Genomic DNA, 19,473 nt, shown 5'->3' on the forward strand with positions numbered 1-19,473 from the left:
TTGCATTTCCCTCCTTTAGCTACCCAGGAGGCCCTAATAATCCTGCAGGAATGGGGATCCCACCCCACACCAGGCCGCCTGCTGACTTCACTCAACCAGCCGCTGCCGCCGCCGCCGCTGCAGTTGCAGCAGCGGCAGCTACAGCCACAGCTACTGCCACAGCAACGGTTGCAGCCCTTCAGGAAACACAGAACAAGGAAATGAATCAGTATGGACCGGTAAGAGAACCAGCCTACTCCCATCATGCATAGTCATTTCCCCTTTATTATGCTTTAGGTATAATTGGTAACTTCAAGTTACAAAAACTTGGCCCATTTTCTGGAATGTACTGCATATGCAAGAAGCAGGTATTGCTGGATGGAAATGCTCCTTCGTTTTCTTTAATTCTTAAATACCGGTACATTAATCACCCTTTCTGGAAAAAAGGTTGACAAGTTAAATATACTTTATAAATAAGGCTACCCCAAAGAGCCGTGTTCTGAAGATTTTGCATCATAAAAGAAAGGAGTCTGAAGCAAAGCCCTCTCTAGATATCTCAAAGAATTAAAGGGGCAGAAATGTTCCTGAATATATATGTTGGTTATTATAGATGGCCTATCTTTGCTGCTAACACACCCAGCTTCTGGTTGCTCAGCCACTCTTTGAACCCAATGTTTTTTGCAGCTTTCTAGCTCACCACCAGGAACTTACTTACTTGGAAACCTATGAAGCTCCCCTTTCTAGTGAAAAAAAAGTATCACCACCTATATCTTAAGTGTTAGACTCATTTAGGGTCCTGGAAGAGAGGCCTGAGAAATAAAAAGTTCATACCTAGATTAGAGCATGGTGCTGAAAATGCCAAGGTTGCAGGTTTGATCTCTGTATGGGACAAATCCATATTCCAGCATTGCAGGGGGCTGAACTAAATGATCCTCTGGGGCCCTTCCAACTCTATAATTCTATGATTCTAAAGCAAGAGAGAGAACGTCTCTTGTATACATTTGATGGCTGGCCTGAAGTATTGCACCAGAGCTATGTTTTCTTTACCTTAGAGATCTATTTCACCCTGTAAGCCAGTCTTAGACCTTTGCTCCTGAGCCCTTTATTCTAAAATACAACCACCTGACCTATAAGAGAAGCAGTAGCATTTCTTCCCTTTCATCTCTAAACACATACATGAATAGAAGGGTTCAATGTCTTTTCTTGGAGACCATTCAAGTCTTGCTCACCGACAAAGAAGTCTTTGGAAGTTAGTGGTTTACTACGTTAGATGAAGCAATTCAGTTTAAGAGAGTTTTGATTATGTACCTCAAAATTTAGATTGTGTAGCCTTTAAAGCACTCAGCTGGTGAGTTGCTCTGTGACATCAGAGCAGCAAAGCCAATGACATCCAGAAGAGCTGTGAAAACCTGCCAATGCAGAAGGACTATTAGGCAAAAGCATAAAGAGGTTCTGAAGGAGATGGAAAGAGACTTGAGGGAGGACTATCAATCAGATTTGGGCAACACAATTGTTGGAATAAGAGTATGGGTCCTCTTATGGGATGACACAGGATGCAGAGCGTAGGAGTAAATGGAGGAAAGTAAGATGAGGCAATTCTCCAAGAATGGGGGAAGCTCAGTGATAGAGAACATGGTTTGCATGCAGAATGTCTCAGGTTCTGCTCCCAAAACTTACCTCATGACTTTTTATCCCTTTATCCCTTTTGAAAAACCCAACTATAGTAGGTAGTGGTCCATTCCTTTACTTTTTGTTCTGTGGTACTTCAAAATAAACTCATAGTAAGTGTACAACATATACTTATTATGAGTTTATTTTGAAGTACCACAGAACAAAAAGTAGAAGTATACAACATATATTGCAGGCCACAACATGGAGTTCCCATGGCTCTGAGAAACCTACTAACTTTTGCATACTTTTTAGTCACTTTTAGAATTCCAGTTATACCTGCCGCAAGCAGAAATAGAGGCGGAGGAATGCTACCGCCCTCCCCATTTGCTTTTAAAATGCGACATATCCCTGACTCCCTTCAACTTGGCTCCCCCTCCCATTTTAAATGCATGTCGCATTTTATTCTTTTTTCTTCTTCTGTTGAAGGTTTGTTCCTCTTTCCAGATGGGTCCAACTCAGGCTTACAACAGCCAGTTCATGAACCAGCCTGGTCCCCGTGGCCCGGCTTCCATGCCAGGCAGCATGAACCCTGGCAGTATGGGAGCGGGCATGACGCCTTCCAGTATGAGTGGGCCACCTATGGGCATGAACCAGCCCAGGCCGCCTGGAATGAATCCCTTCAACCACGGGCAAAGGATGCCACAGCAAGCCTACCCTGGCCCGCGTCCCCAGTCTTTGCCTATGCAGGCCATGAAGAGACCGTATCCAGGAGAGGTGAGTAGCAGCAGAGGCTTCTCCTGCTCTTATGCATGCTGTACAGATGATGTGTTTGTGAAGGAGTGTGGCCAACCTCCGTCATTCAGCTTGGATATTGAGATCCAGCACTGAGGACCTTCTGGCAATTCCCTCACTGCGAGAATTGAAGCTTCAGGGAACCAGGCAGAGGGCCTTCTTGGTAGTGGCACCCACCCTGTAGAACGCCCTCCTGTCAGAGGTCAAGGAGATGAGTAACTACATAACCTTTAGAAGACATCTGAAGGCAGCCCTATATAGGGAGGTCTTTTAACATGTAATGCTTTATTATGTTTATATATATATGTTGGAAGCCACCCAGTCAGATGGGCAGCGTACAGATATTAGTAGTAGTAGTAGTAGTAGTAGTAGTAGTAGTAGTATTTCATTATATGGATGATAGATAATTTGCAAAAAACCTCACACATGGTTTATGCACCAGTCACTGAAATTTAATACATGGCTGGGTGTGTGTTGATGGCAATTTCATTTATTCTGTGAGGCATACAACTCCACAGCAATATATATGGTTATATATTTTAGGTCTCCAGACTGTGCACTGCTATTAAGATTTATATGTGCTTTATACTGCCTTTCCTGAAAATCAGTGTTTTTGTGGTGCTGTAAAATATATAATTGATGGTGAGTAAATTATGCCTCATCATTTATAATAGGAACAGTCCACATCAGAGTTAAGCACTTTTAAGTCCCACTGAATTCAGTGAGAGAAATTTGAGGAAGTTTTTCATTATTGTGGGCATAAATTTTACTTTAAAGTGCTCCGCTTTGACCGGATTTTATCCCATTTTTATAAATCAATGTTTCTTTTAAGCCCTACACTTAAAACCATCAGAAACATCACTTTCTTGGCCTGAGCACTCCGATTGGGCTGATGGGACTTGCTAGTATTCAGCAGAGCCTGGCAATTAAATAATTTAGGTTTTTAATTACCACACTAACATTTGAAAGTGTCAGCCAAGGTATAATGAAGTCAAACCATTTGCTTGTGATCATTTTTGTTTGAAGTCGATTCCACTACATAGGGAGATCAGTTGCATTCAGCTGGAGGTGCACTTTCTAATTTGCCTTCCCTTTTTTACAAAATAGCCAAACTATGGAAACCAGCAGTATGGACCAAATAGCCAGTTTCCATCCCAGCCTGGTCAGTACCCAACTCCCAACCCTCCCAGACCCCTGACATCTCCCAACTACCCTGGACAAAGGATGCCAAACCAGCAGAACACAGGGCAATATCCTCCTCCAACGGTCAACATGGGACAGTATTACAAGGTGAGAGTGATCCTTCATTGATCTCCATCTCTTAGGAATTAATCGGAGTTAACAAGCTCCATTCTGAAATCTGTAAATAAGTATAGTTGACTATTTGGAGCTATATTCAACTAGATTTTACTTAAAACTAGACCCATTGAAATTAATGAACACGACTGAGGGCCATTAATTTAAATGGGCCTAATCTGACTAAATCTTAGTTGAATAGCACCCAAACAATCAGACTGCAACTAGAACAGGCTTCATACAGCCCTCAATGTCTTTTTGGCAGCCCTTGATGCCTTTCTTGTAAGAAGGTGCTGGGTTTTAGGAAGGAGATGTGAGGCTCTGACAGGGTCCTAGAGTCCTCCCGTCTCCTTCCCAAAGCCCAGTTAGTGCTTTCCCAGTTTTGGGAATAAGGTAGAAGGCTCTAGGACCGTGCAAGAGCCTGTTGCTTCCTTCCCAAAGTCTGGTGCCTTGCCTTCCTGGCTTTGGGAAGTCAGCGCAAGGGCTGGAGGGGAGGGTCATATTTTTGCCTCGTGCCCTCGCACCCCCCCTTCATGCATGTGGCCTGTGGTTTCCCTGCCAACGTACTCTTGTGGCCTACTTGGTATGAAAAGCTGGGCCACCCTGAAATGTAGTAAGTTCCAGTTGACTTAAGTTCGTATCTCTTTTTCTCAAGTTTCATAAAACAACTGTAGCTTATCTATATATTTGCCAGCATTGTTTGTATATCTGTGAGTTTAAGAAATGGAGTGATACTATACAATTATCTGTCAAGTTTCCATGTCCTAGAACACTTCTAAAATAGTAAGGACAACAGTAGCCCTGGTGTAAAATGCACCAGCCCAGTGATGTTGAACCATTTCTCCACTTCTCTCTGCCATGTACTACAGTGTGGATGGATTTGATGACATGGTTCTGTATATGGGATGATGGAGCATCAAAGCTGTCTGGGAGTCATGATGAATCAAAGATAATTCCTGGGCAATGCAATGCTTTTCTTCCAAGCTCCTTCTGGTGCTTCATTCACCATTATGAGCAGATGGTTTGCTACCAAAGGGCCTCCACCTCCACTGGTTGTCTCTGCCCCACCAGGAATTACTATCAACTTTCCTCATGAAAGTAGGAGCACCCCATTCAAATGTCCCTATTTCCATGCAGAATGTTGGAGGGTAAAGCAGAGTTGACCATCCTTCTTCTCTCTGGATGCTGCTGGATTCCCAAAACAATTTCCCCAAATATAATGCATTCATGTATGTTGCACTCATGATATATGCACTTTTCTACACGTTTCTTGCCTGGAGAACTGCATTTCAAAATTCAGAGGCATGCAAATTTTGAAGGATGCCCCTGTTCCAGTCCTGACATTGTTTCTGAAAGGGTGAATTGGGAAATGTCACTTTTAAATGGGAACTGAACTGAATTTCTCCCTCTCTAGTCAGGGATGGTGCAAGTTGTTGTCTTGCAACATCTGCAAGGCCTCAGGTTAGCACCCCCTGGCCGAAAGGATTCCCCTTTGTGAGGTGTAAAACATGCAAAAGAGTACCAGGATGACTCCCGAGAGGCATTGCTTCCATCCAACTAACTGTGGCTTAGGGGAGACCAGTTTTCCTTCCACCACTTGTCTGGTGTCAGCATACACTAGTGCTGTCCAAACTTTTTTCAAAGAGGGCCAGATGTGATGAAGTGAAGGGCCAACCAAAGTTGTTAACCTTTTTTAGGATTGAAGTTCTTGAGCTTTTTTATGATTTTTACTCCAAAGTTGTAGAGCTTTTTTTAGGATTGAAGTTGTTGAATATTGTTTAGGGTTTAAGTTGTTGAGCTTTTTACAATGCTGAGCCAATGAGTCATTTAGCCAGTTTCTGCGTAATAAGTAACAATTACTAATCTGAGAGACCACTGACCATGGAACCACAAGTTATAAGGAGCAAGGAGTCGCTAAAACACACACTCCATACTAAGTTATTTCCTTCCAGCTTTGTTTTGTGTAGTACATGTGTTTCCACACCCACATCACTGGACGATGGTGGCAGGAGTGAGGAAACAGCATAATAAGGTCAAAGTGTGCAGTAATTTGTAACTAAACTTTGAGAGGCAGCGGCTGCAGTTTCTCATTGGGTAATGAAGGTAATTACCAAGGGGTATGGCTCCACCGTGTGGTCAAAGGCAGGAAAGATTAACTGAGGGCTGGCTCTCCTGGAATCCACCAGCTTGTTTTCCTGCCCACTTAGAAGCAATTCTTTGTCTGCTGGCTCCCCACTCTCCTCAGGATATTTTCCCCAGTTGGTATGCTTCTTTGGACTGTATTAGCTTTGTTGTGTTGGATTCTATGATGGGTTTGATGGACGTACTTTCTGAGACAATGAGTTTATTACCTTTGCCTCTGTTCGACTGTGGGGGTTTGCCATTTTAACAGCCGCCACCTTCTATGTTCTCATTTGTGTGTTATTCCCTTGTGTGCTACCATCCTTTCCTCAGAGTCCTCCTTGCGAGTTTCTTCGTGAGCACCTTCCCTCTTTGAACAGGGGAATCTCCTTCCATTTTAAAAATGCCGACTTTTTTCTGTTTCCATTTCTTTGTTGCAAGACTTTGCCTCAGCTTATCAGGACTTTGTGGTTATAATTCCACTCACCAGACTTCTGTTTCTATTTCCCCTCAGTGTGTTCCTGTTTTTCACCATTTTGGAGGCCCGCTTCTTAACTGTTTTGCGGTTGTTACTTATAGAAAATGTAATTGTGTGATTACGGTGACATTTCGAGCAATAGCTTTCTCAGCTTGACAAGAGCTGCCAGGAAGTCCTAATGTTCTCAAATTATAGATCTCCCTGTGTTAGGCTTGCATGGCTTAATCCACCAAGCAAAGTGCGCTCATCAGCTTTGTATTGTGGCCAGCCAGAAGCTGTTGCTTCTTCCTATTTTAAATGTAGGCACTATAGTATCCCAGGCAGGCAGCAAAATAGGGTGTTGATTAAGTCCCTGGTTGGCTGCCACATATGGCTGGTGGGCTTCATTTGACATGGTGGATCAAGAGTTGTACAGACCTTCCCTGTGTCATTGCGTGTTGTGTTAATACTTCTATGTTCGCATCGCCTGGTGTTTTAGTTCACATTCCACTGCTGTGGGGTACTTGCAATAATTTTCTTCTCTTCTCTTTTCAATTGCAATTACCATTTTGCAGCCATCAAGGCCTGTTCCTGTGGCGAATTACCCTCACTCACCTGTTCCAGGAAACCCCACACCACCTATGACTCCAGGGAGCAATATTCCTCCATACCTGTCCCCTAATCAAGATGTCAAACCGCCATTCCCACCTGACATTAAACCAAATATCAATGCTTTACCACCACCTCCAAGTAAGTAGCAAATGAAGCTTCCTCAAAGTTTTTCCCGTAACCCTGTTTTCTCCTTTCCACAAACTGCATGTCACAGAAACTTTGCTCGGTAAATACCAGCCTGCTTGCTGCCTTCTAGACAGAAATGTTGATTGCCCATTGATACATGGGGTGACCGGCAGCCTTACAAAAGGTTTACTAAATAGAAGAAAACATAAATGCATCAGTTTTTGGCATACTTGTCTGGAAGCAAGTCTAATCAAAATCAGTAGAACTTATTTCTGGATAAAAGATAGAATCAAGCTGAAATTGTCATAATGGATGAAGAGATCTGCAGTGTACAGCAATGGGAAATGGAGGGTGGATTCCCCCCTCCAACTTATATATTCCTTTATTTGCCTTATTTAAAGTCTCCTTGGGTGATACTGGGCCAGGTTCTCAGGTGCTCTCACTCCTGCCACTATAGGAAGACGTACACAGCCACACTAGGCAGTCCCACAGTTGTGCCAATGCAGGATCTCCCCTGACCTTGGGGAATCCTGTATTCAAGTAACTGTAGGATCTTGGCTATTTGGCTGCAAGGTGCAAGTCACTCTGCCAAGCGACAATCCTGAAGGAATGTAACGTCCAAAGAGCCTCTTAAAACACTATTTTCATTTGTATTCTCGGGGTATTTGTTACCTAAGAGTTTGACTGTTGCTGCATATTTACAAATCTCTATACAGTGGTACCTCTAGTTGCGGACTTAATCCATTTCGGGGTGCTGTTCCGTAACAAGAGTGGAATGCAACTAGAGGTACCTCTGTAGTCATATGGGCTGGAAAACTAGATTTATCATTTAACATGAAAGCAGAAGATCTTGGGGTTCTAAGCCAAAACCTGTGGGACTGTGATAAAATTCTCTGAGGCCCAGGGGCAACAGGCTGTTCATCCTCAGGGTCACTAGGACATTACTTCTTTCTTCCCCATCCCTGTGCACAGTGAGCTCAAATCTGTAAACTTTTTTCGCTGCCCTATACAACAGCAAGTTCTGTATCTCAAGGCAGGGAAGTGACCGAGAGCCTGCATGGTGTAACAGATTAGACCTACGGCTGGGGAAACCAGCGAGTCTCAGTGTTCACTAGGTGACTTTTGGCCAATCATGGTGTCCCAGTCTAACCTTCCCCACAGGGTTGCTCTGGGCAGTGGAGCAGAGGGAATATAACAGGATTATTCTGAAGATGAAAGGGGGGGCAGGTTTGCAGTTATTAGCAAAGGATGGGTAAAGTCAGATATAGCAGATTCTCAAATAAACACAGAACTCCGAACTTGAGCATTGCATTATAGGCATGGTGAGAGGAGTCAAGAGGGGCAAGGCTGGTGCGGATGAGCACCACTCACTGCATGCATGTGAGTGGAAGGGTGATGCCAGAACAGGCCGTAAGATCAGCCCAGCAAAAGATCAGTGAGCCGTGTCATATTGTCCAGTATAAATATATGCGTTGTTATTGCACTGCAGATGCTAAAGGGAAAGTTCACGCTTTCTCTCCCTCTTCGATCCCAGCCAACCATAACGATGAACTGCGCTTGACGTTCCCTGTGAGAGACGGGGTCGTATTAGAGCCCTTCCGGCTGGAACACAATTTGGCGGTCAGCAACCATGTCTTTCACCTACGGCCCACGGTGCATCAGACGCTAATGTGGAGGTAGGTTTGTGAAGTGGCGCGGGGCAGACCTTGAAGGCTTGAGAACAAAAATAGCAGGCGAGATGCTCTCTTCCTTTGGTGGCTGGGTGGGGAGGCTATTTTGCCTTGGGAAGTAGGGTCACATTCTGACACCCAGACTGCATTAAATCAGTGGTTCGGAAGCATGTACACACTTCCTTCAGAAATCTAACAGACAAAGACAAGTCCTGACTCTCTCCCTTTGCTGAGAACAGGTGAAAGAAGATTGGTGGAGATGTTTCCTAAAACTGAAGTATTTGGCTTCTAGCTGATTCTGCTATAGCAGCAGGATTTTATTATGCATCATGCAACTTTTCTCTTGGAAATAATTTATGCCAATATAAAATTGTGTTTAATTCTCTTGTGAGGACATAAAAAAATTAAGAATTTAAGTTGACGGTGGTGGTTCACTCATCTATTGTTCAGAGAGAGAGAGCACACACATCCATCTTCTTAGCTTGCACAAGTTATCCAGGCAGCAAAGAACACCATGGAAACAATTTTATTGCTTTAATCTTAATATTGCACATATATTAACAGCCACCATAATAGCAGCACAGTAACTAAGATTGGCAGACCAGGAACCCAAGCGTTAAGATTTTGAGTGTCTTAGAGTAGCTCCACACTTGGTGGCAACCAGATTTCTTTGGATACACATGAAGTATTAATGACATACATACCTTGGGGAGGGGGGACACCTCAAAGCCTTTTAACAAAAAACAAAAACAAAACCCCATCCCAGCATAATAGCCTAAAAATATAGCACAGCACCGTTACACCAGTCTTATCAAAATTTGGCTCTCAAAAATAAAAAGTGTGGGAAAATAAGATGGTCTTAGCTTCCAGCGCAAGCTGCAGCAGTGTTGCCTGGTAAGCCTCCATGGAGAGGCTGTTCCATAATTACACACCAGCTGTCAGTGGCAAGAGATACAGTGACATGAAATCGTAGCTGAGACTGTCTTTATTATGTTTATTATTGTTTTGTTGGTTGTGCTTTATTTGGTCACTTTACCATACACAGCAATACTCAAAGCAGCTCACAATGGTAAGACAAAAACAGTCCAGTAGATATAATTTATAAGTATGCCAAATACTGTTAAAACATTTAATAAATAACAACATATATTTAATTCAGTTATTTATAGCCTGCCCTTCACTCAAAGGTCCCATTCTAGCCAGCTAACTAAACAACATTCCACCCATTGTATTTCCATAAACATATCAAAAAAACAATACTTCCTGGCTCCCTACTTCAAGTTGGTTTTCTTAAGTTTATACAAGCACCATATGGCTGAGATCTGTTTGGAATTTGATCTTGTGGGAAACCCCCAACCCAATACACCTTTGGCTCTCCAGCCCACCCTTTCAGGGGACTGTGGATTTGTTGTGCCTGCCAAACGTATGTTCTTTAAGGGAGCCAAATGTATGATGGGGCCCACTGGCAATGTGTGCAGGACACACTGTCACCACTGTGTGGCAGCCAAGTGGGGAGGAGGACAACCCTTGATGAAGGTGCAGATGGGCCAGAGCTGCAACTGGCTTTATAGTGGCTCGTAGCCACTAGCATGGATCCAAAGCCAACACTGATCGGTTGTGCTTCTGCACAAGTCACAGTAGGTGTTTGGCTCACAATCTCCTTCATCCCATCAGGTGTAACCAGGAGGACTTCAGAAACTTCTCCTTTCTGATTCCTTTAAGTGCAGCTTATCATTTTGTTCAAACCAGGATTCCTGCTTTAAATCCTGGCTGGAGTCAACATCATTCATACCAGCTTCAGGCCACGGGTTATTAAGCTGGCTTGTTTCAGCACCACAAGTCCCAGTTTGGTTGCAACAAGCTGCATTTAAGAGCAGCAGAAAGCAAAAGCCTCCAAAGGCCTCCTGGCTGTGCCAGAATTCGGGAATCGCAGAGCTCTGGACTCTGCTGTCTTTGACTGCCATCTTTCAAATTCTTCAGCTCTCCTTTTCAGCTTTCAACAGGTAATCCCGGTTCTTTCTGGATGCTTCAGCACATTAGGAGAAAATGAAATCTCAGTTCATCTTTAACCTTCCTATGTTTTTCTTCCGTTTCTAAAGCAGAGTGAGAGAATGCCATGAGCACTTGTACCTTACGCAAACTCATGTTTAGTGGCATTTCAGGGCTGATTCACAACGTAGCTTTTTTAACCAGGCAGAAGATGTACCCAAGTTTAAATGACAAAAACACCTGTGGAACTATCAAATGTGATTGGACCACACATGTTTAAATGCCTGTGTTTCTTTGCAATAAACACTGAACTGGCAACCAGGAAAGGATTGCTGCTTGTGCTTGCTGCATGGTGTTTACTTTTGGGTCAATTATTTTCTGCTGGTCACCTTTCTAGTGTTGCTTTCTGGTGAACAGAAGGGAATGTGATTTAGGCAGGATGAGACTGTCTATTTACTCTTTGATTATGGTAACACATTTTACTTTCTCATTTCTAAATCCTAATTCTTGAGGACCTTCCTGACCGCACCTTTCCCCCTCTCTGCTGCTTAGAAGCCCACCTTTGCGTAAAGCACTTTGAGGTCAACCATATGAAAAGTCGTATTGAACTGTAAAGTATCGATATTATTACTACTCTCAAAATATGTAACCCCACACTCTTCCTTATGTAAATAACCAGCCCATACAAGATGTGTATCATGTGCTTATTTATCAAATAATTTAAAACAGTATCATGTTGCACAAAACAAATTAAGGGGCATGTATCCATGGCTTTCAAAAACAAGGGGAAATGGACATTTGCCCCAGTTGTATGAAAAGAAGTTGCCTATGCCAACCGAAACATACGCCTTGCATAACAGGTCAGACTTGGAGTTACAGTTCAAGTGCTATCACCATGAAGACAGACAGATGAACACCAACTGGCCAGCATCAGTCCAGGTCAGCGTCAACGCAACTCCGCTTACCATTGAACGTGGCGACAACAAGACATCGCATAAACCGCTGCATCTAAAGCACGTCTGTCAGCCAGGAAGAAACACCATTCAAATTACCGTCACAGCATGCTGTTGTGTAAGTACACCAGGCCTGCTGCGGCTGCTGACTCTGTGGTTTGGCTGTATAAAAAGAAATGTGCTATTGCTTTTAGTATGATGCAGTGTTCCATCAGATCCCTAGTAGGAAAGGCCCTTCAGATGTTGCTAAACTGCACTCTCATCATGCCTGGTCAATGGCCACATTTACTGGGGCTGGTGGGAGGTGGCATTGGCGTCCATCTGTCTCGAGAGACAGTGGAGTGCATCTCTTGGGGTGAATTTGAACTACTGTGCTTTCCCTAATGATCTTAACGGGTGGAAGGATTCCTAAAGGTAGGAGCTGTGTCTTTTTGTGTAGCTGCCTCTCCACCATGCAATATAGTACCCAAAGCCGGGATCTCTGATTGGTTTAATGGCAGATGTACCCCACACAGCTGAATTAATTTTGACTCTTTGCTTTCCCCCCACAGTCACATTTGTTCGTATTGCAGTTAGTACACCGGCCATCAGTGCGCTCTGTACTTCAGGGCTTACTAAAGAAACGCCTCCTTCCAGCCGAGCACTGTATCACTAAAAGTGAGTAGAGTGGTATGTTCTCTGCTTATGTTCATAGAATGAGCTAAATGTAGGGCTGAAACTCAATTCTGTCTCTGGAATTTTATACGGGGCACAGAATTCATGCAGCAATGTTAAGATGGTGCCCCGTATTTATTGTATTCTCACCCCCTTGTGCCATCTTTCTTGAACAGTCAAGAGGAATTTTAGCAGCGTGGCAGCCTCCTCTGGCAATGCAACTCTTAACGGTGAGGACGGAGTGGAGCAGACAGCTATCAAAGTGTCCCTGAAGTGTCCGATCACATTCCGGCGGATCCAGCTTCCGGCAAGAGGCCATGACTGCAAACATGTACAGGTGAATGCCTTCTTCTGTCCTGTTGATGCAGGCCTGCACATCTTGTGACAGCTGAATGTACATTGTGGCCTGCCAAGCACTTGACAGCACGCAGCAAAATGAGTCCTCTTTGTTCATCCCTTAGTGCATTTGTTATTAATTCCCAAGGAACTTGAAGTTTATTATTTATTATTAGTAGTAATCAATTTGAAAGTAGAGTTGTGTAGCTAATATCACTGACTTCTTGTTCTACAGTGCTTTGATCTGGAATCCTACTTGCAGCTGAACTGTGAACGAGGGACGTGGAGGTGTCCTGTATGCAAGTAAGTGTGGCTATTCAATATAAGTCGCAGTGAGATTTTTTTTTAAAACTTTTTTTTGCAACCACTGAGATTATATGTTTTAAGAGGAGGAAGAATAAGAGATGATTGAATAAGATGCATGAAAACGTAGAGAAAAATAGGAGAGGCCACTTTAAAAATTCAGGGTGTGTGTTTTCTTTTTTATGAGAGATGACCCATTTGACATTTGAAGAGCAAATCGTTTGGAATGCATAAAGGCTTTTCCTTTGATATCCTTGTGTGGGGGGAATGACTCGAAATTATTGAGGACGTAAAATGTACAGTAGTGTTTAAAAGAAAACCAACCACTACTACACAAATTCTGCATCTTTGCTCTAACTGGAAAAGAAAATGTAAGGTAGGGTTGAAAGTGTTTTAGGGCACTGTTTCGGCTCATACCATGAGATCAAAGAGCCCTGGCCAATGCCTATGTGAATTGTGTGCCATTACATATTCTGCAGAACCCTTTATGATGTACAAGGGTTCCACAGTAGCATGCTGATAAGGGAAAGGTTCTCTGAAGATGTTTTCAGTCTCTGTCTTAACCTAAGACTGTCCCTTTCTGCAAATTCTGAAGCTGTGATTTGATGGTTTTCTACAAATCCAACATGAATTAGTAAGGTCTACTACCATCACCTTGCCAACAAAGGTCCGTATAGTAAAAGCTATGGTTTTCCCAGTAGTGATGTATGGAAGTCAGAGCTGGACCATAAAGAAGGCAGATCGCCGAAGAATTGATGCTTTTGAATTAGGGGGCTGGAGGAGACTCTTGAGAGTCCCATGGACTGCAAGAACAACAAACCGATCCATTCTTAAGGAAATCAGCCCTGAGTGCTCACTGGAAGGACAGATCGTGAAGCTGAGGCTCCAATAATTTGGCCACCTCATGAGAAGAGAAGACTCCCTGGAAAAGACCCTGATGTTGGGAAAGATGGAGGGCACAAGGAGAAGGGGATGACAGAGGACGAGATGGTTGGATAGTGTCTTCGAAGCTACAAACATGAGTCTGACCAAACTGCGGGAGGCAGTGGAAGACAGAAGTGCCTGGCGTGCTCTGGTCCATGGGGTCACGAAGAGTCGGACATGACTAAACGACTAAACAACAACAACAACTACCAGGAAAATTCAGTCTCCTTCTGCTTTGATTGGGAAAAGACCCCACCTGTCTCAGGCACCAATCCCTCCTTAGAATTTCACAAGTGCGCACTCTCTACAGACCTCAAGTGATGTTGTTTGAGAATTACTGATTAAACCCCTTCACAGTCCACACCAAAATGAACTCCATGTAAATACAATCTAAATTCAGATTATGAGAATTAGAAAAAAATATTACTTGTAAGTACTTCAAGGCAGGGGACGGACTTTCAGATATGTTCTACAGAGCGTCATGAACATGTGTGTGCCCATGTTTGTAAATAAATATGCCATCTTCTCTTCCAGTAAAACAGCTCTGCTGGAGGGCCTGGAGGTTGACCAGTATATGTGGGGCATTTTGAACGCTATACAAAAGTAAGTGCAACTTTACCATTGGAAAATGTGCAATCCCTTTGCTTTTGATGCTGTTCTACTCTGGAGGTTTTTTCTGGGCACTGATTTTAAGTGCAGAACTCCATTAAGCTTTAGGTCTTTGAGCTGTACATTGATAGCAAGGAGGAGACAGACAACAAACTGAAATAATAAATAGGCATTGGCCACTTCAAATCCAAAGCAGGTCTACCGTGGGTTATACTTGTGGCACATCTGTTGCCTGCTTGGCCCAGTAAAGCGACTTTGTATTTAACCTGCTGTTAACAACCTCACCCCATCAATGACAGTCCTATTAAGTGGCCAAGGAGAGAAGTGGCTTGCAGATGAACGTACAAGAAAAGCGTAGCTAGTTTTGCAAGGCTATACAAAGGAGCTTATGCTGCTGTGGATTTGTCTGAGTAAACAGACATGCTTGTTGGTTCAGAACCATCCAAGCAGAGCTTTTCAGATAATGGGTTTGTGGACCTAATTTAAGAATCGCAACTTCTACTGGGGTGTGTGGGGGTGTGTACAGTATCAAGGAGACACAGTAGTGTGGAGCACCTCCTTTATTTTATAGCTCAGAGTTTGAGGAAGTCACAATTGACCCAACGTGCAGCTGGAGGCCTGTCCCAATCAAGTCAGACATTCACATCAAAGATGATCCAGACGGCATGCCTTCCAAGAGGTTTAAAACCATGAGTCCCAGCCAGATGATCATGCCTAATGTGATGGAGATGATTGCAGCTTTGGGTCCAGGCCCATCACCTTACCCCTCAATCCCACCTCCACCCGGCGGCAACAATTCCAATGAATACAGTAACCAAGGTGGGTTTAAACGTTTTGAGTATGTGTGTTTGCATCTATCAAACAGTATCTGCCACTAACCATCTACTGCCCACCTCAGAAGCAGTTGTGAGCATATCTTCCTCTTCCAGGCAGTTGATCTGAAACAGGTTGGTGAAGCATCCTATTGGTAGAACAGTAGGCAGTCCTTAAACTGAGTGACAGGGATCACAGGTGTTCTGTTTATGGTTTGGAAGGGAGATTACACAGCGAAGAGAAAAATGGCTTGATGTTGCTGTGGGGAGAGGGGAGATAGAGCTATTTGAGAACTTCCATGTGTCACAAAAGAAGTAAGCATCAGATGCAATTTTTTAAAGGATTCTACAGTGGTGCAGGCATGCAGAGAAGTGCAGAAGATGCTTATCTGCTGGTTTATGAAGCACATACATACTAACCTGGTGCCCTTCAGGTGTTTCGAACTACAGCGCTCATCGTTCCTGACCATTGGTCATGCTGGTTGGGGCTGATCGGTGCTATAGCCCAAAATACCAGGAGGGCACCAGGTTGGTGACAGTTGATGTATATGCAGCAAAATAGATGGTATGGAATGGGAGCGTGTTTTTGTTTATTTTTCTTCCTTTTTTGTTGTCTGATTGTTCTAGATGATTTAAAGAAATGTGTGCCTTTACAATTCCAGTAATGATTTTTTGCATATTTAGCAAAAATCAATACAAATACTTTTTTTTTCAAAAAAGCTTAGTGACAGGGTTTAAGCAAAATTGCCATCCTTCCTTTCTACCTGCTGATCTTTGGTCCCCACAGAGAAGCATCATGGAGCAAGGTTTTAATCAACAAGTTTCACACGGGTGATTTAGACTTAATTATTAACCTTCACATTTCGGCATACTGCGTTACAACTTGTAGAAAATTGTGATGTGTACATAAGAGACATGTAACAAGAGTTTCCTGCTCTTAAATCAGTGCTGCAAAAGGAAGGGGGTGGGGGCTGCTAAGCTCTGCAAGACATGCAACCTGATCATATGTATATTTCTTAGAAGCCAATCCCACTGTGTTCAGTGGGGTGCACCCCCGAGTCAGCATGCGAGGGATGGCAGCCTTAGTCGGTTTGCAGATTAGCAAAGTGAGAATTAGCAAGGCTCTGCTGTATTTACATGACAGATCAAAGCCTCCCATTCCCCAAGAAATAGTCTTACACAGCTAATGACTTCTGTTCCTCTGAGATTAAATTTCTCCTCAAATTGAGCTTGTGCCGGAAAGCAAATGATGCAGATGCTTCAAGTCCCATCAAACTCTGTTTTGGCTTGACTGTTGTAAAGCTGCTGCTCTTCAGTTGACAAAACTGTATCCCCTCTGGGCAAGCTGCAAAGCTGCCCTATTATTTCAAAGCTCAACATGATCCTGTTCAGTGGCTTATGTGAAATAACTTAGGAGTTTTAGTTCTGTTCCTAGTTCACAGCATTTAAACCACAAGGGCTGCCATTGCAGTTAAGAGATTGAACTGAGATGCTCAAGGAGTAATGAAATAAAGAAAAAAGACCCAGACCTTTAGCATAGGTTTGAGGGACAGTTGGCCAGGTCAGGAGTAGTAACAGGGGGAGAGGGGATAAAGACACTGCTGAATATACCTCAGTGTGTGTTAAATGTGGGGTTTATGTTTTTGTCTGCATCTCTTTCTCCATCCCATTTTTCCTTATATTTTCATTTTTATTAGATGGCCTGAGCAAGCAGCCTTTGAAACTTTTTTTTTTTAACTGCCACATGCTGGTTCCGCTTTTTGAACACAATGTATTCCACAGAAATCATTTGCTAGGCGAGCAGTCACATTACAAGTCAACGGTTTATTTATTATATATTTTCCTTATATAATGTGTGTGTCAGAATACATATTAGACTATGAAGAGGCAATCATGTTAATTTCCATATAAAGAGCTCTTATCTCTTATTTTTGTACAACGATCACATTGTGTATTTGGGTAAAGGTATGGATTTGAAGTACTCTTTTAAAGTAACTCTCCCTCTCTTTCTGCTGTCTAGGTAACAGTTACCAAGGTCACAGCAATTTTGATTTTCCACACGGGAATCCTGGTGGAACTTCTATGAATGACTTCATGCATGGGCCTCCTCAGTTGTCACACCCTCCAGACATGCCCAGTAACATGGCAGCTCTTGACAAACCTCTAAGTCACCCCATGCAGGACCCTGTAAGTAATAGAATTTCTCAGTTTCTTCTTTGTGAAATAACGAATTATTTTTTAAAAATTATGCCCAGCTACTTCTTCAAAGTACAGTGGTGCCTCGCAAGACGAAATTAATTCGTTCTTGCGAGTTTTTCGTCTTGCGAAGCACGGTTTCCCATAGGAATGCATTGAAAATCAATCAATGCGTGCCTAAGGAAACCGCCTTCAGTCCAGGTCCGGGGACAGTCTGTCCCCCGACCTCTTCTGAAGGCTGGGGGGGGGGGACAAGGGCTTTTCTTCCCACCCCCAGCATTTTAAAAAACCCCGGGACAGCAGAGGACTTCTCCGCTGTCCCGGGGTTTTTTAAAATGCTGGCGAGCGGCAGCGCTGCCGCCCACCAGCATTTTAAGATCGCCCCGGACAGCGGACTTCTCCGCTGTCCCGGGGCGATTTTAAAGCCCCCGGGAAGGCAGGCAGGGGGGAGCAAAGACTTTTGCCCCCCGCCCGCCTTCAGAAGAGGTCCAGGACCTCTTCTGAAGGCGGGCGGGGGAGCAAAAGTCTTTGCTCTCCCCCCCCCCCCCGCCACCTGCCTTCAAAAGCCGTCCGGGAAAGCGGGAAGCGCTTCCCTGCTATCCCGGACCGCTTTTAAAATGCTGGCGGTGGGGAGCAAAGCCTTTCGGCCCCCGCCGGCCTTCCTGGACCTCTTCTGAAGGCCGGAGGGGGGGGAAAGGCTTTGGTCCCCACCGCCAGCATTTAAAAGAGGTTCCCGGAGATTTCCCTATGGGCTTTCTTCTTGCGAAGCAAGCCCATAGGGAAATTCGTCTTGCGAAGCGCCTCAAAAAACGGAAAACCCTTTCGTCTAGCGGGTTTTTCGTCTTGCGAGGCATTCGTCTTGCGGGGCACCACTGTAGCTGACAGCTATTAAAAGCAAAACTACTACACTAGCATAAAGAACAATGGCATAATTTTAAAACATGAAATGTTAAATCAGTCAGTAATAAATTAACCAATCACGAATTTCTGAAGAAACCTTGTTTCAAGAATCACCTGCACTTTAACTACATCTGCCAGTAACAAGCACTGTAAATGTTTTTACTGTAATGTCAAGATACAAGGTAATATAAAAATAAGCTGGGGGTTGTGAATCATACAAAGGAGCCCTACACTGCCTAGAACAGGAGTGGGCAGTAGGCCTGTGTGATATATTGCCCAGGACCAGTATGAGGGGCAGACAGCGATGACGGTTTCACTCAGCTGTATATCGCTGGTGAAACCACCACTGAGTCCCTCTGCCTCCATCACCCGGCCGAGGGAGAAACAAGCTGCCGGCGCTGGAGGCAGAGAGACTCAAGCGGCAGTGGTTTCCTCAGTGATATACCGCTGAGTGAAACCGTCATCACGGTCTGCCCCTCATAACGGCAGAGACTGAAACAAGCTGCCTGGGTGAGGTGTAAGCTTGTTCCTCCCTCCACTTCTTTAAACTGCTTGGCTGAGGCGTGCGCTGCTGCCCTTGCCTCAGCCAAGCAGTTTTACAGAGTCCCCAACCTGCTGGTGGCCTGTAGAAGCTGGCAGCGGCAGGCTCCATTAAGGTGCTCCCGCTTCCCAGCTGAGAGATCTCCGACCCAGTTCCTGCTTGCACAGGAGCTGGGTCAGGGCTGCTCAGCTAGGAAGGTGCAGGCTCCACCACACTCTTCTACTGAGGGATGCACGGCTGTGCTCCCCTCAACAGGGAAAGGAGCACTGCCTGAAGGCAGCCAGGCAGAGCAAGGCTCTGATGCGGAGGTGAGCCTCCTCTAAACTTCCCTGTCGAGGGAAGCGCAGTTTCCAGGTCGGGGTCCCTCAGCCTGGAAGCCAGGGCTTTCCACCCCCCCAGCTAAGCAGCAGGCTGGGGCCAGCTGCATTGTCCCCAGCCCACAAGACGCTCCTCAGTTCCCACCGTGAGAGCTGAGGTAGTTTCTCCCAGCGCCTCGCCAGCTGGGGCCGATGCCCCTTGTTTCAACATCGCCCAGCCCTAGTGAGTAGATAGTTGCCCTACTGGTAAATCTGTGGGTGATCTGCACCAGGGC

General features: G+C 44.4%; 1 protein-coding gene and 1 long non-coding RNA gene across 23 annotated transcripts in view; one reads left to right on the forward strand and one right to left on the reverse strand.

Annotated features, from left to right (window-relative positions):
- ZMIZ1 (zinc finger MIZ-type containing 1) overlaps nt 1-19,473 on the forward strand; it is a 377,100-nt gene that overhangs the window by 346,781 nt on the left and 10,846 nt on the right. For 10 of the 20 annotated variants that reach the window (XM_083738291.1, XM_083738293.1, XM_083738280.1 and 7 more), the window contains 12 exons: nt 20-218; nt 2,077-2,364; nt 3,490-3,672; nt 6,832-7,006; nt 8,484-8,670; nt 11,514-11,724; nt 12,158-12,263; nt 12,437-12,597; nt 12,832-12,899; nt 14,358-14,426; nt 15,004-15,251; nt 17,265-17,431. In XM_083738291.1, coding sequence (XP_083594417.1) covers nt 20-218; nt 2,077-2,364; nt 3,490-3,672; nt 6,832-7,006; nt 8,484-8,670; nt 11,514-11,724; nt 12,158-12,263; nt 12,437-12,597; nt 12,832-12,899; nt 14,358-14,426; nt 15,004-15,251; nt 17,265-17,431 — 2,062 coding nt within the window. The remainder of the gene's footprint in view (nt 1-19; nt 219-2,076; nt 2,365-3,489; nt 3,673-6,831; nt 7,007-8,483; nt 8,671-11,513; nt 11,725-12,157; nt 12,264-12,436; nt 12,598-12,831; nt 12,900-14,357; nt 14,427-15,003; nt 15,252-17,264; nt 17,432-19,473) is intronic. The other 10 variants (XM_083738285.1, XM_083738297.1, XM_083738284.1 and 7 more) reach the window with 3 other exon arrangements.
- The window catches only part of LOC310844388, a 28,108-nt gene continuing 8,884 nt past the window's right edge, over nt 250-19,473 (reverse strand). The window contains exons 5-7 of one of the 3 annotated variants that reach the window (XR_014564066.1): nt 15,326-15,504; nt 1,288-1,388; nt 250-415 (exon numbers count right to left, since the gene is read on the reverse strand). This is a non-coding gene — a long non-coding RNA (uncharacterized lncRNA). Of the gene's footprint in view, nt 416-1,287; nt 1,389-15,257; nt 15,505-17,329; nt 17,430-19,473 lie in introns of those variants that run through there. The other 2 variants (XR_014564067.1, XR_014564068.1) reach the window with 2 other exon arrangements.

The sequence above is a fragment of the Podarcis gaigeae genome (assembly GCF_964106915.1).
Source record: "Podarcis gaigeae genome assembly, chromosome: 5".
Lineage (NCBI taxonomy): Eukaryota > Metazoa > Chordata > Lepidosauria > Squamata > Lacertidae > Podarcis > Podarcis gaigeae.